The sequence below is a fragment of the Pantherophis guttatus genome, chromosome 7 (genome assembly GCF_059756535.1).
Source record: "Pantherophis guttatus breed Tessera chromosome 7, ASM5975653v1, whole genome shotgun sequence".
In the NCBI taxonomy this organism is placed as follows: domain Eukaryota; kingdom Metazoa; phylum Chordata; class Lepidosauria; order Squamata; family Colubridae; genus Pantherophis; species Pantherophis guttatus.
This window is the reverse complement of record NC_142069.1, coordinates 35,515,078-35,528,933: the sequence shown is the minus strand read 5'-3', so window position 1 is coordinate 35,528,933 and position 13,856 is coordinate 35,515,078. Positions and strand designations below refer to the sequence as shown.

General features: G+C 34.6%; 2 protein-coding genes across 2 annotated transcripts in view; both read left to right on the top strand.

Moving 5' to 3' along the window:
* SLC17A8 (solute carrier family 17 member 8) overlaps positions 1-5,122 on the top strand; it is a 29,163-nt gene extending 24,041 nt beyond the window's left edge. Inside the window, exons 11-12 of the mRNA XM_034403122.2 lie at positions 273-400; positions 1,618-5,122. Coding sequence (XP_034259013.1) covers positions 273-400; positions 1,618-1,956 — 467 coding nt within the window. The 3' untranslated portion in view covers positions 1,957-5,122. The remainder of the gene's footprint in view (positions 1-272; positions 401-1,617) is intronic.
* Positions 5,123-12,846: 7,724 nt separating this feature from the next.
* NR1H4 (nuclear receptor subfamily 1 group H member 4) overlaps positions 12,847-13,856 on the top strand; it is a 39,651-nt gene continuing 38,641 nt past the window's right edge. Inside the window, exon 1 of the mRNA XM_060694609.2 lies at positions 12,847-13,029. Coding sequence (XP_060550592.2) covers positions 13,020-13,029 — 10 coding nt within the window. The 5' untranslated portion in view covers positions 12,847-13,019. The remainder of the gene's footprint in view (positions 13,030-13,856) is intronic.

The window sequence follows — 13,856 nt, the reverse complement described above, 5'->3', positions numbered from 1 at the left end:
GCTGAGGCTTGGACCCAAACTCAAATATTTTTAATTAATTTTACATTGACATTAAATTAAATCTAATAAACACAATTAGCCCTAATGTATTTAATCCCTTTTTTCTGATGCCTTATTTGGTAACCAGGTTTGAAATTCTCAGGGACTAAATTAAATTCCAGAGGACAGTGAAGTCTTGGATCAGCCTAAAAGAAGCAGTTGCGTTTTCAGCTGCTTGAATCATTCTCATGCTGACAGAATACACCCTGTTGATGTAATATTTTGTGTTACAGGATTTAACGTCAACCATTTGGATATTGCACCTCGGTATGCCAGCATTCTCATGGGCATTTCTAATGGAGTTGGGACATTGTCAGGCATGGTCTGCCCTCTCATTGTTGGTGCAATGACAAAACATAAGGTAATGATGTTCAGATTTATTTTTTCCCTAAATGACTTCCAAATGCATGGCAGTCAGTTATTATTATTAAACCATCATTAGTTTCACCAATTTCAATTCCTGGTCATTTTGAAAAACATGGTGGGCATATGAGATTTTATTTCAGCAAAAATAATTTTTACACTGGGCTCTCTTTGAAAAGTTTCCACAATTTCCAGCTGATTCAAAATGTGGTTACATTATTAACTAGTCACAGAAAGTGACTCTTATGTTACAATAGCTTCACTGGTTACTGGTTTGTCTCCAGGATAGTGATAATAATAGCACTTAGATTTAGATTATACACCGCTTCGTAGTGCTTTACAGGCCTCTCTAAGCTGTTTACAGAGTCAGCATCAGAGGTGGGTTTCAGCAGGTTCTGACCAGTTCTGGAGAACCAGTAGCGGAAATTTTGAGTAGTTCAGAGAACCGGTAGTAAAAATTCTAACTGGCCTGCCCTCATCTATTCTCTGCTTTCCAAGTCCCAGCTGATCAGGAGGAAATGGAGATTTTTCAGTAACCTTCCTCTGGAATGGGGTGGGAATGAATATTTTACAGTATCCTTCCCTTGCCACACCCACCGAGCCATGCCCACCAAGCCATGCCACACCCACCAAGCCACACCCACAGAACCAGTAGTAAAAAAATTTGAAACCCACCACTGGTCAGCATATTGCCCCCATCAAACTGGGTCCTCATTTTACCAACCTCAGAAAGATGGAAGGTTCAGAAGGATGGAATTCTGCATTCTAACCACTGCACCGCCACAGGTCTCTCTCAATTCAGAGTGCTGGTTATTAGCTCCAAGTTTTTTGTGGTTTGAAATATAACATTTTCTTGCCTTCAAGACTGTTGGCTCCTCCACTATCACAGCCATAGTTGATAGTTACAAAAGAAAGGGGCCTTTTATGCTGATGCTCCTAGATTCTGTCTGCTAAAGTAGCCCAAGCTTTCTTTTGGGATAAAAATAGTTTTATTTGGCTCCAAAGAGATCTTGCTAATAAAATCAAGTTATTTTAAGGTGATGTTATTTATTATATTATTTGATGAGTTTTTAGTTCCTGAGTTTTAATATTTTAACTACAGCTTTGCTGTTTTCTTTATATATTTTAAATTTAAACTTTTTAAATGTTATTTTTGGTGGAAAAATAGAATGCAAATTTAATCTACATGAAATATGTCCCATGTCATTTCTTTAGACTCGTGAAGAATGGCAAAATGTCTTTCTAATAGCTGCGTTAGTCCACTATAGTGGAGTGGTATTTTATGCTATCTTTGCTTCTGGTGAGAAGCAGGAATGGGCTGATCCAGAAAGTCTGAATGAAGAGAAATGTGGAATACTTGAACAAGATGAACTGGCTGAAGAGACTGAACTGAACAATGATACTTTTGTTAACACAAAGAAAACATATGGCGCCACTGTTCAGCATGACGAAGCACCAAGGAAAGAATTGCAGAAGGAAAAGGGAATGAGGCACAATGTCGAAGAACAGACTGTTTATCAGTATGAAAATGGAAACTTTCAAGAGTCATTGTAAATGTGTTCATGGTTTGTGTGACCATTACCATCAGTGTATACAAGCAAGCTCTATCTGAATTTATTATATATTGTGGCTAATCCTGCCAAATGATTGGCTGTAAGACATAGTCATTTTCAGCTTGTGTTACAGGAAATGGATTAATAGAAATACATCTGATGTGTGTAGTGTCTCTGATCAGCCCTTGGGTTTGCAAAGCCATGGTCGTTTAATACGGAGAGCTTTGCTACTAATGACATTTTTAATACACCACACTTCAGCAATGCAATCATAGTCACGACTCAAATATTATAACCATGTAAAAATCTCATAAGCAGAATTTTCTACTCAGTTCATTTCCATAGTAATACCCTGTTTCCCCCAAAATAAGACATCCCCTCATAATAAGCCCAATCAGGCTTTTGAGCACATGGCAATAAGGCCAAGCGCTTATTTCAGGGATCAGAAAAATATAAGACAGGGTCTTATTTTCGGGAAAACACGGTATACAATGGAGGATGCACTGTGTTTAAGTTGAAATTATACTGTACAGATAGTGATCCTCCTTTAACAATGCAAAGTGTTAATGGGACTGGAAACTGTTGTTGAGTGACATATAATTTAAAAAATCATGTGACCACACTGCTGCTGCAATTCCAGCAATCCCAGTTGCTGTTGTTAAATGAAGACCATGCAGGCCATTAAGTGAGGACCTCACATGATTACAACTTTCCAAGTTCCTGCCAGCTTCACATTGGCTTTGCTCGTGGGATGCCAAAGGGAAGGTTGAAAATTGCAATTATGTGACCATAGAGATGCTGCAATGGCCATAAATACAAGATCCAGTCATAACAATAACTCTTTCAGTGCTGTCATACACTTGCTGAACGAGTGGTCATTAAATGAGGAATACCTGCAGTAGTTGTTTAGATGCAGCTTTTAAAAGCCTGCTGTATGGTTTTTTTGCCATCTATTAACTCTTTATGTAATCAGTTGCAATGAGATATATATTTTAGATCATCTCCAAAAATATATACCTGTTATACTATAAAAATATATTTGCCATTGGTCCACAATTTTAGATCTATAAGTTTATTATTAAAACATTTATCCATTATCCTACCTGACATTACAACCTCAAACTCAAATTATACACAAAAATAAACCAAGCACAACTATAAATGAAGATCAACTCATTAGCATAATTAATCATTCAATTATGTTGAAGTCATTGAGGCAAACCTAAAATCCTGAGCTTCTTCAAGATCCTGAAGGTAACCCTTTGAGCCACCCAAAAATTGTCACTAAATTATAATTTTTAGTGTAATCAAAGGGGATCATGATTAAAACATATTAAATTAATATTAATTTAAGATAAATTAAATCATTTACTTTTTGCCCTGGTTACATCCATGGTCTGCATGTATCCTCAGATCTCCTCTCAAAGGTCAAATGGGACAAAGTTTCACACTCTCCCCCCCCAAATAACATTGTGTTCCTGCATTATACCGTATCTTTTCCATACCAAATCCACCTGAAATATATCAGTTATTTGCCAGCCATTGAAAATAGGAGGAATTCAGACCATTCTTCCAAGTACAGTCCTTACATGCCCTGATTGGAAAGACTTTTGTCAAATGAGATTTAAAGTATGTCATTTTATCCTGTACTTCATGAACTGGGAAGCCAACATGAACAAAAATAACCCCTTAGATAAATGATATTTAAGTAGATACCAAATCAGGACAGATACAGAGAGGTTGCAATTTGTGCAAGTTCGAATAATGCAATATTCAATTTAGCATAGACTGTAAATTGATACCAGGCTGTATTTAATGTTACCCAAAATTCATTTAATGTGAGTCTAATGCATGTGCAAATGAGGCGAGTGCATGCACAGGTGGTTCAAATTTTAGATGTTGCTAATCTTTGTGAGTGGAAAATGGAGAAAAGGAAGTTCCCATTACAGGAAAACAGCACAAGTTTAAGAAAGAAGAGACTTGCATTGGAGCAAAAAAAAATGTTTTTCTTGTCAGGTTGCCTTCTCAGTTTAGATAACATGAGGGTCGTCATAGCAATACTAAAATAGGAAAAGATGTTGGAATACTTGAATCTGCAGTAGAATTTGTTTTTGTTTTGCTTTCGGTAACTACCCTGTGACTTTTGTTAACCCTAAATTCAAATTATAAGTATATTATTTTTTATCCATTACTGTACTGTTTTAGCAACATACATATGAAACATTATGTTAAACATTTTTCATTACCTGTTTCCATTGAGCTGGAACCAGTTGTTATATTTTCCATAAACTTATTACTTTATTATTATTTATTATCTAATAATACAAGAATTATTTGAATTCAAATAATGCAATCATTTCATAGCACTAATCAAGACCTACCTGTAATAACTGACAATTCAGTCATGGGAGAGGAACAAGCATTTTGGGAATTTATAGTGTTCTTTGTTTCTGAATTACATATTTATACATATCTTATATATTTTCTTGCAAACTAAAAACATGAATAGCAGGGACCCCAAGGAACAGTTGCTTTAAATTATCCCTTCATACAGTATAAACAGCAAATGTGTTCTTGGGCCCTTTGCTTTTCTCTCAAAGGATTTATACATATTATTTTTCCCATTCACTTGACATTATGTAAGCAGTCAATGTATTTGCAGGAGTTTATTGTTTAAAAAATAATGTGCTGATTGTTATAGCTCTTATAATGGATTTACATGCAATACACCTGAAACACTTGGTGTTTTAGAATTTTCCTCATAATCTGTGAGAGGTATCCAGGAAGCATGTTGCATGACTTCTAACCTGATGATTTTGTTTTCCTGCTATCACTATCAGTAAAATTGCAAGTGAAGATATTCTGCTACATTGTGTATTTTATTGAGAGCCCTGTTGTTTAATTGTTCTGTTTTAACAATATTTAAGGTATAGGAAAACATGACAACAGAGATATAACATCCTAATTATATATTCTTCCATACTTTGGGGATACCACTAATTTTTGGAGGGGTCTTTGATACTGAAGGCATTAGAGTTCACTTTCCTCAGAAAGGAATGAAATGCCCTTCGGATGATAATGAAACTTGTCTGGAACTACTTTTATTATATTAAAAGTGTTTTTTACTGAGAGATATTTTCCACTGAAATACTTAAATTAAATGTATCAGAAGCTATGTGATTTCTAGTGGATTCTGAGGTTAATGTTTGAAAATAAATGGTTATTAAGTGCATTCTCTTCAAGAAAAATCCTGGATAGATAGTGAAAAAGTAGAGTTATATGTTTTCAATCATAATTAGAAAATAAAAATGTTAAATATCATGTACTGAGTCATTTAAACTCTGAAAAATGTTTTAATAAAAACTAGAGCATTATTTCCTTATAATAAGTAAGCCTTATTATCAGGTGTAGGAGGAAAAAAGCATAATTAGCTTTGTGATATTATTTTAAACTTTTTGAGAAAGTGGAGAATTTATTAAAGTAGCATTGCATCAGTATGTAGTATAATAGTGAGTACTACTGTGTGAAGAAGTCTTCATTTTATTTATCTGAAATCTTTCATCTTTCAGTTTTATAGAAAAATCACAGGTTCTAGTATTTTCAGTGAGAGAGAAAACTTTCCACTATTCTCTCTCAACAGCATACATAAATTTATAAATTGTCTGTAATTTTCATCTGTTACCTTTTTGCTAAACTCAAATGTTCCAAGTAATTTTTTCATCCTTAGGAATGTACTTCTTTTCTAATAATATTGTTTTAAAATGAGGCCTCATTTAAATTGCCATTTACCTATTTATTCTCATCAGACTGAACATCTGTCTTATCAAATAGCATATCTTAATTCAAAACTGCCTCATACTAAATATTTTTTTTCTTTTTAAATTTGATTTATATGCCGCCCTTCTCCGGAGACTCAGGGCGGCTTACAATGCGTTAAGCAATAGCCTTCATACTTTTGTATATTTTATACAAAATCAGCTTATTGCCCCCACAAACTGGGTCCTCATTTCACCTACCTTAGAAAGGATGGAAGGCTGAGTCAACCTTGAGCCTTGGAGAGATTCGAACCAGCAGTAAATTGCAGGTAGCTGTGTTAATAACAGGGTGCGTAGACCACTGTACTATCAAGGCTCTTTTTAAATATTTGGAATAGAATTGCTGTTTCCCAAATGCACAGTCACCATTGCCATGAGAAATTAGAGAGAAAATAGAAGAGACGTGGATTATGCCAACATAAAAGTAGCAATCAATGAGAAACAATAAAGAGCTATCTTCCAAGATGAAAGATTAAAAACAAGATGAGACTGAAGTGTGTATTTGGAGGAGAAGGAATGTTGTCAAGGTTGTGAGTTCAATTAAATTAATTTGAAAGACTTAAAAATAGTAGGTTGGGGATAGGGGCTAAAGCATTAAGAATTTGGAAACATTGTACAATTCAGGATTCAGTTATAGTTGGTAGTTGACTGGACTGAAAGAAGAAAATACCATGCAGTATGAATGTTTATTGTCTCAAGTGAAGAACAAGAAAAAAAGCAACAATGGAAATATAGAAGTCACAACTGGATATAAAATTGAAATAGAGAGAACAGGTGTCTAAATACAAACCAAACTCTGAAACATGTTCTATATCATTTTTGGAACGTATCAGAATTTGTTTCTTGAGAAATGTGAAGATTAAGTTATTTGTTAGTTTCAGATAATGCTATAAGTTTCAGACTTATAGTCCATTCCTGTAGCAGAATCCTAGGCTAATGATACCAGTCTCGCATAGCCTTCAGAAATATGCTGATTTTATGCCCCATTCCTAAGATCCAGATCTCTTTCCTCCCCTTCCTCCCTGCTGTCTGCAAATGTGGTAAGGGTCTAAGAAAAAGAAAAAGAAAAAGAAAAAGAAAAAGAAAAAAAGACTCGGGTAAACTGAGATACCCACTTTCTTCTATCTACGAATAATTGACTTCTCAAACTGGCACTGGAATATCTCTGACAGCAGAGATCGTATATAAGAATTAAGCTTAAAAAGGACCCGAGAGTTAATGATATGAATAATAGGAAGTTAACTACATAACTATCCTGCTTTTTATGACCAGCCCTACCATTAAAAAAAATATAAAGCCGTAATTTATAATGGCAAATGTGAATGACTGACATCTGTAGCAGAAAACTGTATGCTATATAGCTGAACACTGCATCTCCAAAATAGCTTGCTGCCCTAAATTGAAGTGGAAAGTACTATCCCTTCCCCACTGTTCACATTAAACTGGTTTTGAACATGGAATAATAGGACAAAGCTGACACAATTGTTTTGAGCAAGCACAAAATAACAGCAAATCCCTCTGATCAAATGTTCCTGAGCAAATGGAAACTTAAAATGTTCCCATACTATTGCCCAACCCCAATAAATTTCCTCTCCACTTTATGTTCCACTAAAGAATATATTGAGTTCGCATTCTACTTTTTCAAATATAATCATGTCTATATATTTTTTCAACCTGATCTTCAAAATAACCTAGGCTCACCTTGACCTCAATCTTTGTAAAGCTGAGAAGTAACTGATAATAGGAATAGATTCCAAGTGTCCATAGGATTGAATGAGAAGTAGAAATAAAATCCAGTAGGGACACTCGGTCACATATCATTCTAAGTCTTGCATCTCCTATCTGGAGCTAGGGAACATATTAGTAATTTTTGGCTAGGTACCTAAGAGGATTCAAATGCTTTTGTGTTTTTTTAAAAAGGAATTATTATATATTTTTTAAAATAAACAGTGCTACAAACTGCTAGCATCAAGATTGTTTTTACTTCCAAGAAAAGCTGTATTCTATGTAAATCTCATAATTATCCTTACGAAATAAAAGTGATAGCCAAAGCTTGGTTTTGAATATTATGGTTCATCACACAGTCAACTGAATTTGGAATTTTTATCCACCTATTGAGTCCTTCCCAAGGATTTGGATAGAGAGATGTGGAAATCAGATGGTGTTAAAGGTATCATCACAGGATGTAAAATGCCTTTTGCAATTGACTGAGGATGAGTTTGTCAATATCAGTGGTGTTCAAATGGTGCTTCAATTGTTTTGGGATTACAAACGAAGTACCTATTATTATTGGTATTACTTTTGCTTTCTTTTGCCAGAGTTGTTCTATTTCTATTTATAGGTCTTTTATTTTCTCCAGTTCTTTCTCTTCTATTCTGTTGCCTCCAAGTACTGCCATATCCACTATCCAGACTTTTTTTGTCTTTTTTATTGACAATTGTTAAGTTTGGGGTGTTATGTGACAGGTGCTTGTATTTTTGAATTTAAAATCCCAGATCATTTTAGCTTTTTCATTTTCTATGACTTTCTCTATTTTAATGTCCCACCAGTTCTTGCTTGTAGGCATGTGGTACTTTTGCAGATCTTTCAATGCACCATTATTGCTATTTAGTCATGCGACTGCTTGTAATCAGTTTGTGCAATCTTCTTACAGCAGCTAACTAGGTAATCCACTGTTTCTACCCACTATTCTACCCACTATTCACCCACTATTGGGGGTGAATCTTTGCCCCCCACAGAGAGGGCTCGCAATCTGGGTGTCCTCCTGGACGCATGGCTGTCTTTAGAAGAGCATATGACGGCCGTGGCCAGGGGGGGCTTTTATCAGGTTCGCCTAATCCGTCAGTTGCAGCCCTTTCTGGACCGGGACACCTTGCGCACGGTCACTCATGCCCTTGTCACCTCCCGGCTGGACTATTGTAATGCTCTCTACATGGGGCTCCCCTTGAAGAGCACTCGGAGGCTCCAGCTGGTCCAGAATGCGGCCGCGCGGGTGGTTATGGGCGCAACTCGTGCCCATGTGACGCCCCTCCTGCGCAAGCTACACTGGCTCCCAGTGGTCTTCCGGGTGCGATTCAAGGTGTTGGTTACCACCTTTAAAGCACTCCATGGCATAGGACCCGGGTACCTTCGAGACCGTCTTCTGCCACCAATAGCCTCCCACCGACCAGTCCGTTCCCACAGAGAGGGTCTCCTCAGGGTGCCATCAGCCAAGTTATGTTGGCTAGCGACACCCAGGGGGAGGGCCTTCTCTGTGGGAGCCCCAGCCCTGAGTCCTATTTGGAGAAGGGCGGTATAGAAATTTAAACAAACAAATAAATAAATAAATAAATGAACTGCCCCTGGAAATACGTAAGATCTCCGACCTCCGGGTGTTCCGCTGCGCACTGAAGACCCTGTTGTTCCGCCAGGCAGGGCTGTCAATATAATAATTTTAAATTGGGGTATTTTAATTTTTAGGGTTTTAAATCGGCCAAATCTATTTAATTATTTTAATTTTTAATTATTGTTGTGTCTTGTGTTTTTAAATTGGCTGTACACCGCCCTGAGTCCTTCGGGAGAAGGGTGGTATAGAAATAAAATTATTATTATTATTATTATTATTATTATTATTATTATTATTATTAAATATCTGAAAGGATGTCAAATATAAGAGAATCAAAGCTTGTTCTTTCTTATTCCAGACTTCTGAAGAGGAAATAATGGAGATAAGCCAAAGCAATAATCAGCTGAGTTGCAATGTGAACATACAGTTTATTTACTGTAGAAAGATTATTCAAGAATTAATACTGTTACAAAGATATAAATATGTATTTATATTTATATCTATATAAATATAGGATCTATGCTGACAGTTAAATTGTCTATAACAATCCATGAATGAAATATTATCTGGTAAAATTTCTGATCTCTGAGGAGGGAATAAAGAATGTATGTGAACAAAATGAAAAGGGGTTTTAAAATGCTGAAGGAAACATGGCCAGATATATTTTGAATATCCCCTCAATAGTCTCCGCTCTTAATTCCTCACTAACACAGTTAATATGACTGAAATCTCAATTTAATTGACTGTTAAATATGTAACAAATAATTCCAGTACTCACTTTATTCCAGGTAAAATACCCAGTACTTTCGCGAACTAAGGTAAATATCTGTGTCCCAGGATCCTGCAACCCAATACTCTCAATAATATAAATACTAAATAATGTATCGATCATTAAAAAAAATCAATATAAAGGAGACTGCAATCACCTGAGTTAAATTCACAGTTTAAAAGCCACTACAAGTACTTACAGCACACTGTGGTTTAAGGTGCATAAGGATACATCCCCCCCACACAAATTTATTAATTTGAGATTGAATTATATGAGACAAAGACCAGTCAAGTCAAATACCTTCATTCAGACCAAATGAGACCAAATATTGTTCTGTGTATCAAAAACAATTTCCTCTGAAGCAAAGATTCATATATTTCCTGTTCTATCACTAACCTTCTCTATGCACCAGAATGTTCTTTTCTTCATAAGGGCCTTCATCCAGATAAACCTTGACTAAAGGGTCTTGTGTTCTGTCCTTCATAATGCAGTGTTCCGGGGAGGTATGGACCTAGAAGCTCTGCCAAAGTACAACAAATCCAACCTCTTGATTTCCCTGACAGGGAGATTTAAGATGCTTAAGACATCCATGTCTTAATATTTCTCCTCTCCCTAAAACAGAAATATTCACTTCTGTTCCAAGAGGAAGTGACCGATCCTGGGGACTATATGCCATATGGTTTTTCTGTTTTTGTCATATAGTTGGTTTTATGATTGTATATATTGTTTTATGGGTTGTAAGCCATCAAGAGTTGGTTTTAAAACGAACAGATACGGTATATAAATGCTTTTAAATAAATAAATATGCAGCACTGGAAATTCCATTCTAATCCGTATCACTAAAACCACTGTTAAGTTTTGTTTCATTATAAATTAAATACAGTGATGGTAGGATCATTCTGCCTTCATATTAGAACCAAAGGTTTGAAGTTCTTTGTTTCTAGGTGACTTTCATAACATGCCTTCAGTCTCCTTATAGACTGATGTAAAAAAGTTTTTAAAAAGTAATTGTTAGTGTAACAACATCAAGCCATGAAACTAGCAACACCATTGATCTTTGGGTGGATTTGCCTGTTGAGAATACTTGATAAAATGACTTTGAAGAAACGGGTATAGAAAATGAATAAATAATAAAATAAAGGCACTGGACTAGAATACTCCAGAGAAAATATTAGAAATAGTATTGAAATTAATTAAGCAGCACAGAAAGAAACAAAGATAACATCACACAACTATTAAAACTGGAAATAAAAAGTAGACGACTGTGTGATAGACAACAATAATAACAATGATAAAACACAGACTTAAACAATTCCCTTCATAAGAGGTTTGAATATCTAGCCAATTTCTGTAAACAGCATGGTTTTTCCAAATTAAATTTGATTACCTGTTTTGCGATACAATGTATATTACTGGCAGGCTGTACAAAGGTTTCTTATTTTTAGGGGAGTTACGTAAAATCTTATGTAGCAGTGGGTGACAAAGGTTTTATTTATTTCACATTATTATCTGTTGACTTTAAAGGCCTAAGTACTGAAGAGATGGAGCAATAGTTAGGTCAATGATTAAATGAATAAAATAAGCATATACAGTAAATGTTTAAAAGAGATTTTATGTTACACTTATTTTTGAAAGTCATAAACGGTTTTATCCTTGAAAACAAGCCAACATTCTGCACAATATTTCCTTTCAGTTTTTAACACATACGACATACTACCACTATCATATTTAATTCCTAATAATAATTCATAAATTATAGATTAGATTGCAAACAAAATGTCTTGCAAATGTACATTCTGATTATGTGTACAGCATTGGGAGATGAGAAACTCATAGAAACTCTGAGAAGCAGCTGATATCAGATGTAATGACTAAGGAATGAAAGAGAGTAATGGGATCAGTAATTTATAGTAGGCACCATTTGAAATAAAACAGCTATTTATTTTAAAAGATAATACTATGTTATGATTTGGAATTCATCTGAAACTTAACAGACTAACTGCATTCATATGAAAAAAGGATAGAACAGGGTGTAAAAGCAGACAACATTTAAAATTATAGAGGGATGTTTCAAAATGGTAGGAATGATAGATGCCAAAATATATTTTAAAATGTTATTTTGATATATAATTTTGATTTCTTTGAGTTTTATTCCAATGTATTCCATCTTATCAGTTTACGTATCAGAAAGAAACAGGCATTACTGTTATCAAGCTAAATTTCCCTATAATTCTTGTCTCCTCATATGCTAACAGGTGTGTGAGAGGGTGTATGCGTCTGTTCGTGGATTTCATTCATAAAATTGTGAATTGTATAGATTTCTGAGGAAGTAGATCTCTATTAAGATTTGTTCTCAATAACAGATCTTTTTTGATATCTGAAGTAAATTGGCAATTATGTTTTGGAATAATCCGTGTTTGGTTTAATTCAGCCAAATGATGTTCTGATAACACATTTCATACAGAAATAGTTTAAAGAATAAATAAATTCTGCAAGAATAAATAAATGTACATAAACATTCACCTAACATTTGTTAGGCTAAATCTTTCTTAATCTCAGTGCAAGATGAATGTGTACATTTCTTAGCTGTGGCTATGTGGATGGGAATTGTAGCAGTTTTAATTGGCATTTCTGGTGATGAGATCAGATTATCACTGTGATGATAATTAACTTGTTTTCAGAATATTTAAGTTACAATTAAATAGTTGTTAAAAAGGCATAAACATAGCTGCGCTATTTCTGGCACTTTCCTGCCGTTTTCAATACCTGGAATTCCACTTGGCCTTGATCTCATACACCTTTTGGTTGTCTTATTCAAAGAAGCATAAACTGGCATTTGTCAACATACTTTTAAGTTACTGCCCAATAAGAATCTTCAACCAATCACGATAAGCAACATATCCTGCCCAGGAACTGTGCTGTATCCAGTTTATAAAGTTCCTGTATTTCAAGCCTGTTTAGATAAAAAGAAAGTACTGTTAATGAGTAAACTTTGTCTACTGCAGAATTGAGTCAATGGAGAGGGGAGAACTCCGCTAAAGTGGTCATGTTTTCACTGAACAATCCTGTGAAAGTGAAAATCAAAACAAAAATGTTCCTGCTGAAAAATCATTAGGAATTTCAATTCAAAGCAAAATCGCCGATTCTATGAACACATGATATCAGGTACAGGTTGCTTAATGCTTGTAGTTTGGATAATTTATAATTTTGAGTGCGTTGTTTTCTGCAATTTCATTCATTTTGTCTTATTGGAAGTTTTGACTAACACATGAATTAGTACAAGAATTTGCAATAAAGTGAAAAATAGGGCATTGTTATTTATTTAGTGTGTGATAAAGGACTCCTATTTTAAAAAATTATAATTTGCATTAATCTGTGGGGATTAGCTGCCAAAGCACTGTTTTTTCCATTGTTGAAATATATTGATGATTGATTAAATATTAATTAATAATTTCATAAACTTTCAAATTGGCTTATGATCATTTTTCATTAAATTTAGCAAGTGTCCTGATGAAATTTGATATTTGTTTTATATTTCTGCTGCAGATCCAAAAATGTGAAGTATTGCCATGGTGTGTAATATGAAAGAAAAAAAAAACAGAAAAAATTAATTATTATTACGGATTTACAAGCATAGGATCTTGTGCAATGCAAAATCACCTTTCCGTATTCTTTTTAGCATTAATTTTATTGACAAAGGTGAAATGAATTTTCTTTATTATAACAGCCACTTCCAATTCAGTGGTTCTGATAATCCTTTTTCTTTCCTCCAATATTTAAAAAAATTCTTGTGAGAATTTGACATTAATACCACTAAGTACCTCATCATTACTCTTCATTGTATGATTTTATTTCTCTTTTAAGAGGAAATATAAAACTTGTCTTTACATTACTTTCTTAGTATAAACATTTTTCATAGAATCTCTGGGCTGGCATTGATCTGATAATGATCACATAGGCCTGACACCTGGCAGTCCTATTACTTTGGTTGA